We start from the raw sequence: 8,153 nt of genomic DNA, 5'->3' as shown, positions 1-8,153 counted from the left end.
GGGGGTTGAGCAGCTCCTCCAGCTGCTGCGCTAAGGGCGCCGCCATCTTCCCGGGCGGAGGGGGGCGGGGTCTGGCGGCGCGCTGGGCCCGGTAGAGGCGGGGCCTGGGAGTGGGGCGTGGCTTCGAGTGAGGGCGGGGTCTTTATATGGGCGTGGTCTCGATTGGGGGCGTGGCCTAAGCGCTCCGCGCGTGGTAACAGCGCGTCCCGCGTCTCTCGTCTTTTGTCTGCGTTAAAGTACGCGCGGTGCTTCGAGCGGAAACCACCGCCATAAAAAAACCGAAATCCACCATCCGAGCCCTCCGGAGGGGCCGGGCTGTCCTGCCTCCACCGCTACGACGGGGAGAACGCTCACCCTACGCAAGACTGTAGTGAGAATTCATACGAGCTGGAAAGCAGAGAATGACGGGCTCTTACAGCACGGCTGTCTTACACAACTCACAGTACTACTTTTCTTTCCCCCCCCTATCAGCACACAGCTGCACTAGCGCTGCCATGTGAGCTATGGGGCACTGCCCACACCTGTGCTGCATCCCACACCTCTATGCGGGACCCCAGCAAAGCAGTGTGGGATGAGTGACCCCGGCAGAGGCTGGGAACCCCCTCCCGGCCCTCAAACACGACGTGTCACCTGGAAACGGTGGCTGGGAATAGAGGGCAGTGCAGCTCTTGTAGGGAGTGAGAATGGACCCAAATCGGTTTCTCTAACGTGAGCTGCAGATGGGGGCCCAAATCTCCCACCCCCCAGGAGGGGCCCCAGGAGGTCAGTTTGGACCCCGTGTTTGTGGTGGTACCGGTGTGTTTGTGATGCTGCTAGCAGCAAGCTGCAAAGTTCAACTGCATCGAGCAGGCGGTTTGCTCGTCCCTTCCTGCCAGCACCCGGCTCTCCCTCACTGCTTATCTCCTTCTGAATGTTACAAAGATTAATCCCGACATGCATTCTGATTAGAGCACAGGAAGGCGCAGGCCAGGCCCGGCGCTTTTCCACGGCTCCGGGATCCAGTTTGGTTCCCCCGAAGCAGGAGCGTTCAGTGCAGCCGCTCGTCCTACAGAGGGCAGAGGAATATCATTAATTACGGGCCCGGCGGCTCCCGCTCCCTGCCGGCCCGCACGGCGCCCGCAGGAGGAGCTCGGGGGCACTTCGCCCCTTTCCCCCGCCCCCGGTCCCCTACGGCTCCTTAGGAAGCCGTGCAGTGCCGTCTGTTGTGAGGATTGCGTCTCAAGTTATGTAAAAACTAACGCTCGCTGGAAATGCACGTTATCATTACAAACAAAAGCCTTGGATTTTATGCGGTCAAATATTACGATTCTCTTTCAGCTTTATTTTGTATTTATTTTCTCATGGTCCGAGTGACAGCTCTAATGCTCTGCACTGTATTTTAGGTGGTTTTGCTGCTGTGATGTGAAATTAAGGCTCTTCCATGTATGTTACAGACAGATTTCCAAAGCAGAAGGTGCAAACCGCCTCTGCTTCTGCTTTATTTCCCCTCCAAGTTCACAGCCGTGTTGTTTCCAGACTAAAAGATACCGTTACAAACAAAGGCAGGAGAAATAAATCCAGAGGAAGCGAAGGAGCAGAAACAAATGCTTACCTGAGCAGCTCCTGGGCCGTACTCAGCCAACCACAGAAGCACTGGTGATTGCCCCATGCATAATTGCATTTTCAAAGCTCTGCACTTCATGGAGTGAAGAAGGGATGTTTCCGACCCAACCCCAACAAATGATAAATACCCCCTCAATAAAGGCAGGGCAGCATTTAGCAGTGCTTCATCAGAACGTGCCCAGTGCAATTCCTAAGCACTACACAGCGAGTTGCATGACTTCTGTAAGTAAAAGATTGGCTTCAGGTAAGGACATCGAGCAGAATCTGTGGGATTCAAGTCCGGAGTTGTTAAAATGTTCCACCAGCACAGGCTACTTCTTCACAGTCCATTCTCTCTCTTTTTGCCTTCCACTTAGTGGGGTCATTAAACCAGGCTCTCAGACTCAGTTTTAATTTCTGGTTCACATGCCCTCAAATCACGCTGCTGTGGATTTGGTTCATAACCATTTTTTAGACAAACACGATATCCATACACTTTAATTTCAGACCATCACAAAAGCCTGTTTCTGCAAGGCAGCGCACCACACCAAGCCCTCCACCTGCTTAGAAGCTACAGGCAGGAGCCAAAATACCCGACATCGTTTCTTCGGCATGCTTGCTCCTCATTTTACTTTTCATTTGCACACTTATCTGCTAAAAGGGGAACAGACCCCACGCACGTCACAGATAAACACAGGGATTTTTGCACTATGAGCAGAACTTTCCATTTCTCCCACGTATTGGTGGAACATTTCATCTTCCAGGAAACTGCCCGATTCAGAGGCAGCTCCGGCAGCGAAGGGCTCACGCTGCTGTGCCTGTGTCTGTACCCTCCCATAGGGTACATAGAAATCCTCTTCCAGTGCATTTCTTAAATACGTCAATAAAGAAAAGCAGCCATCCGTCCCAGGGCTCCGGGGGATCCACGCAGCAGCAGCACCCACATGCACTGTGTGGCATTGGCAGCAGCAGGACGTGACCCATCCACGGATGCTGCGTGCCTCTTTCCTACATTTTGGTAAGCCAATGTAATTTTCCAATCCATCCTTTTCTCGTTTTAGCCGCACTATTTTATTCTTAGATGTTCTTTTTGTATCAGCGATTCGATTCGTCGGTGAAAAAGGAGAAAAAGAAGAGGAAGGAGGTGGGGGGAAGAAGAAAAGAGCTCACACCAAACCCATCTGCTACGAGGAAATACATTGCAGTGAATTTAGAAAAATCTCTCCCTCTAAATATTTGTTTAGACTTATGGATGAACTTATTAATGTACTTCGTATTTATTTGAGTATTTCCAATATCCCTAATGATCATTCAGTCAAAAACCACAACTGCTTCCAAGATCTGATCAACTCTTAATTGTTCTTACACCTAAAAACATGATGAATACAGCTTATCCACATAAACACACGGACTGAAGATGCTCCTAGCAGACAGGAATTTTAAGGCCACTCAGCGACAGCCACAAAACCTTTTCAGATGGAGCAAAAACCTCTCTTTCGCCCCAGAGAAATCTCCCAGAGTGAACCACGTGTGTGTGCTCTCTGGAGCACCGAGAGGAACGCAGCAGAAAACCTCAGCACACACAGCCTGGCCCCACGGGGCAGCTTCTGTCCTGAGGTTCCCCCTCCACCTCTCCCCGCATCCAACACGTGTGGCTGCAGCTCTGACACAGAGGCACTGCCCCGGCCCTCAAACCACCGCTGTCCCGTTAACAGAGCTGAGCAGTGAGTGCCAAACACACCGAGATACCAGCAGCCTCTCCAACGGCGGCCGTTCTGCAGGAAGCACGCTGGGACTGAAACCAAGCAGGAAATCAATCCAGTTCTCACAGCTCCCAGTAACGCTGCCCAAAGAATGCACCGAGCACCATCAGAGCACACACGCAGCCCTGAGCTCGGGTCAGGATGTGGGCAATGGGAGCAAGGCAGCAGCCAGCTGAGGGATTGCACGGTGGGTGAGCACAGCGCAGTCAGAGTGCCCTTCTGGGGCTGTGGTACGGCCAGCACGCTCCTGCCCAGCAGCCACACAACGCAGGGCTGCCCTTCCTCCCATTAATGAATGAAAAGCTCTCCAGACAACAAGCAACTCAGCGTCGTAAGCCGGGTCTGTGACTGAAAGCACAACAAATACCGTTTTGAAAGAGGCAGACAGCAATCCCAAATGGATTCGTACTCAAAATATATTTCTTTAATGGTCCCATTAATTTTAGTTAGAACTTCAGGAATATCTTGTGGTCATCTGGAATACAGAGCACAGACATAAATAAAAGCACCTCCATAATCTGCCTCGGCCCTACAGATACGCAGCAGTCGATTGTGCTGAACAGAGAGGGAAGTATACCTTAGTCTGTATGCTGGGATGGGAACAGAAAGCCAGACTGATTGCTTATATTTAGTATGTATGAGCATGCAAGGCTTAAACACAACATTCTTGCTCGGGGAAAAACTCTAGGCCACTTCCTAGAATAGCAGGAGCATGTAAATCACCGCTGATACTTGTAAATTATATTTATTTATAGATTGGTATCATGCACCCGTCACTCAGCGCCTGGGTACAAATACACGCATTAAAATAATACACATCATTTGGCCTCAAATCAGAGTTTGAGTGCGTTCCTACTCTCGGGGTGCACGGCTTTACAAATCCCCTCCTGCTCCCCACGCCAGGGCCTGAGCAAAATGGGGATGGGAAGGAGAGCAGCACGGAGGGCAGGGAGGAGCAGCCGCTCCGTGCCAAAGTGGTGCTTCTGAGTGCTGTGAACCCACCGCATTCTAAAGGCGCTTTATCCTGCAAAGTATCTCCTTCAAATAAATGAGCTCAACGTGAATAATACTCACAACATCTTCCCGGTGTCCTTTTTCCTAATAAAGCAGTACAGTCCTACGTGTGGGATTGCAAAACCTTCAGCATCGCCCACGTATGCAGAGATCCCCATCCGTGCCAAAGGACGTCCCGCTCCCCGGGGCAGCTCTGCAGTGTGGGCACCGAGCTCTGCTGGGGGGGACGGCACCAAAACCAGGAGCAGCCGAGGGAGAAAAGATCAGAGCCATTATTCTGAACGCACTTTGGGAAGCACACTGCACGCACACAGCAATGGACGTGGCACGGCCGCCTCGCCGCAGTGAAAGAATTAATATGCGCACGTAGAAGCCCTCCAAGCAGCACATGTGTTCCGAGGGCCTTCTCTGCAGCCCTCCATTCACGCAAGTAATGCTACTGAAGTCAATGGAAACGCTCTTGTAAACGAGGACTTACAAGAACCCGACGCCACAATGATTTCAAAAGCAGTTTTGACTCTGCGATTGTTGCTGGATTAAGGTCCTCAGAAACACCAAGCGCCGCTCTGAAAAGCACAGAATTCAAATCTGCAAAGGGCTGAGGCCTCCACGCTGCATCCCGGGAGCTGTGATGGGCACGTTTGGCTTTGGGCATGGGAACCACTGCTGGGTTGGCTCCTTGTGATGGCAGAGCTGCTCTGAGAGCGAGTGGCAGCGTGGGGAACAAGGCAGGCTCTCCTGCCTCCCATTAGAAACCGGTGACCTAGACTGAACCACATCACATCTCTGCCTAAATTAGCATGGAATAAACTGTATGAACACCCCGGTGCAGGGAAAAAAAAAAAAAAAAAGAAAAAAAAAAGGAAAAGAAAAAGGAGAAAAAAAAAATAAAAAGGGAAAAACGAGTTGGCAGACGTGATTTCTGCAAAATGAGATCCTCGTTTAAAATAATTGATTGGACAATAAAACAGCAGCACAGACCGGCAGCACAAATAGCAGTATTTATAAACAGCGTTTGCACAGACAAGTAAAAGTTTGTAATGAAGGGATTACCCCTTGCTATGCTCATGTAAATGCAAAACAGAGGGAAAAATCACGGCAAGGATACAAAAGGCAAATGGATGAGCCGGGCGCTGAGCCTCGAGGTTAAGAAGCCTCCCTGCCTTTAATAAATTGTTTGTTTAGAAACACTACCGATGGATCCCTGTTGTTTTTTGTCCTTACAGCATATATATGTATATAAAAGACGTTTTGTGTCGAGGGTGAGCTTTTGCTTCACCCGGACAGGGGCACAGCAATGGGAGCAAAACTGCCGCTGAAATTACAGATCGTACAACTTGAAAGCATCGCGAGTTCAGAGCGAAGAGAGAAAGCACTGAAGTGCTGAGAGCGGAGAAATCTGCGCCTCAGAGCGAATTTCTGCGCCGACACAAAATAAAACAGAAGCCCGACGGAATCACAATTAGCAGAGAGATGAAGGGAAATACGCAATTAGCGCCCTGCCATCCCATCATCGCAGCGGGCGGAAGGCGCTGCACTGAGCTGCGATGCTGCAGAGCTGAAGCGAACCCTCCAACGCTGCCCGAGCCCTCGGACCGCTGCAACGAGCCGTAACAGAACCTCCACACCTGCCCGGCCCCGGGCTGCAGGAAATCCTCGTCTGGTTCAGTTCTGTCCCAGAAAATCCGTGTGCTTCTCCTGCCAAACCCTGCCGAGCGCTCCACAAATACTGCAGTATCAAACGATCGAGTCCTTGTCAGCTCCAAAATAAAACAGAATAACCACCCTGACGGCGCTGTATTTGCTGTTTCGCAGACCATCCAATTACAAAAAAAAATAAAAAAAAAAAAGAAGACCTTTCAGCAATTACAAACACGGGTCTGCAAGCTTTTGCTGCTGCTGAAACACTTTTGTTCATGAGCACTCTGAGTGCTTCCTCTCAGCACAGCCCGGCTCCATCCCATCCCGCCGCCTGAGCAACGTGCAGGGCGGCACTGCTGGGCTCTGCAGGGCTCTGAGCTGCACGCACGGCTCTCTCGGGGCTATTTTGGTTTCTCAGACACCCAATGAAACACCACTTATCTAAACATCCCATTTTCTAATTTTATTAAAAACGCACAAATTTTATCCAACATGTTTTCTTTCATACAGTGAATGGTCTAATATGCACTGGAGGTCACACAAGCTTAGGTTTATTAGAACAATAAAAGACATATGAGAAATTTAATATATAAAGAAAAAAGTAGCAGCTGTCGACTGCATATTTGACCATAAAATTTAAATATTTTGGACTTTCATTTTAAAGACACAAAAATAAAACCTGTGTGGGTCTATATAAGTCATATTAACAATTCCATGAATGTTCAACAGGACTAAAAATTAGCAAAGATGTTCGTTCTGTTCTGGTTTTAACCTTGTGACATTTGGAAACGCCTCTCCGGGTTGCTGGTGCGGAGCACCTGACAGTATTTGTGCTATAGATTCCCTTTATTTGGCAACGGTCTGGGATTCGCGGGTTTCTCTTTGCCTTCTGTAAACAACACCTTTGACAAACTAGCACAGTGAACCACAAGCCCTGCGATCGCTTTGTACATCTACAGAAAAGAAAAGGAACTATTTTGGTTGGCTGCTCAAAATATTTTGCTTTCGAACAAGAGGTTCTAAAACAGGATTTGTTAGTAAAACATCGAGCTCCTGAATTTAACGTTAGACGTAAACAGTTGACTGTTTTAGTTCAATAGAGTCTTTTCGTTTCGCTTTGCTCTCTTTGTGAAGGTAGAATGCTTTTTGTTCGTTTGTTTTTTTGTTTTTGTTGGTTTTTTTTTTTTTTTTTTTTTTGTTATTTTTTCTTTTCAAGTCATTCGCCTTAGAGGTCCGTTGGCGACCTTTGCTATGATGAGGAGGTTTTGTATGTGTAGCATTGTGAAGGTAGAAGAGTTGGTGCCGAGGGCTCAACATTTAGTATTTGTTATTCGGGGAGGGAAACAAAAGAAGAAAACAACAACCGAAAAAAGAAACCAACCCAACAATAAAGGAAAAGAAGGAGAAAGAAAGAAAAGTTGTCCCACCTGGTATTCAGCAGGCTGCAATGGCTGAAGCTAAAGAGTTTCTCGTGGTTGAACTTTGAGAGAGAAAAATGAACAAAGAAATGCGGAACGCCAGAACCATCCTTATCGGGAGCGCTCAGAGTTCTTGCAGCTTTTCCCCCTTTCCTTTCACCTTTCCGCCATTCAATCATTGTTTGTTTGTTTTTAAAGGAGGAGTTTCTAAGGATTGTGGCTCTCGGGATGACATCCGACGGGGTAATAACCACACTCATCCATCCATCCCACGGCGCGGCGGCGCGTTACTGTACAGCTTCACCAGTTCCTTTGTCATGGCACACGCAGGTCCCCGTGTCTGTGACAAACGCACACCGGGATCGTCCCGCTCTGCAGCAGCGCGGAGCCGCCGGGCGCAGTTCGTTCCCAAGGTGCCATTGTCTTAGGGCGGGAGAGATGTTACATTTACTCATTTCTGTACACCGTAACAACAAGCAGACTAGATGATCATCACTTACTTAGACCCAGTTCGCTTAAAGCTACCACACGGCCGCTTCGTTCATTTCTGGTGGGTGTGACAAGTGATTGCCGTAGTTAGCACCGCCGTCGACGGATATCGAGGAGAACGGAGGACTGGGGCCGAACACTTCCGCGGACATGGAGTGCAGGGAGCCGGGCAGGGTGGGCTCGGGGCTAGGCGAGTCCCCGGCGGGGTGCGCCAGCATGTCGGGGAAGCGCTGCGCCTCTCCGGGCG

General features: G+C 49.5%; 1 protein-coding gene across 1 annotated transcript in view; it reads right to left on the bottom strand.

The window, feature by feature from the left end:
* Window positions 1-8,124, bottom strand: part of LHX1 (LIM homeobox 1) — a 10,451-nt gene extending 2,327 nt beyond the window's left edge. Inside the window, exon 1 of the mRNA XM_010722149.3 lies at window positions 7,943-8,124. Within this exon, the coding sequence (XP_010720451.3) occupies window positions 7,943-8,124 (182 nt within the window). The remainder of the gene's footprint in view (window positions 1-7,942) is intronic.
* Between the last annotated feature and the right edge of the window lie 29 nt (window positions 8,125-8,153).

This window comes from Meleagris gallopavo, chromosome 21 (genome assembly GCF_000146605.3).
Source record: "Meleagris gallopavo isolate NT-WF06-2002-E0010 breed Aviagen turkey brand Nicholas breeding stock chromosome 21, Turkey_5.1, whole genome shotgun sequence".
Classification (NCBI taxonomy): Eukaryota; Metazoa; Chordata; class Aves; order Galliformes; family Phasianidae; genus Meleagris; species Meleagris gallopavo.
The sequence above is the reverse complement of the archived record's forward strand: the minus strand, read 5'-3'. Positions and strand labels throughout refer to the sequence as shown.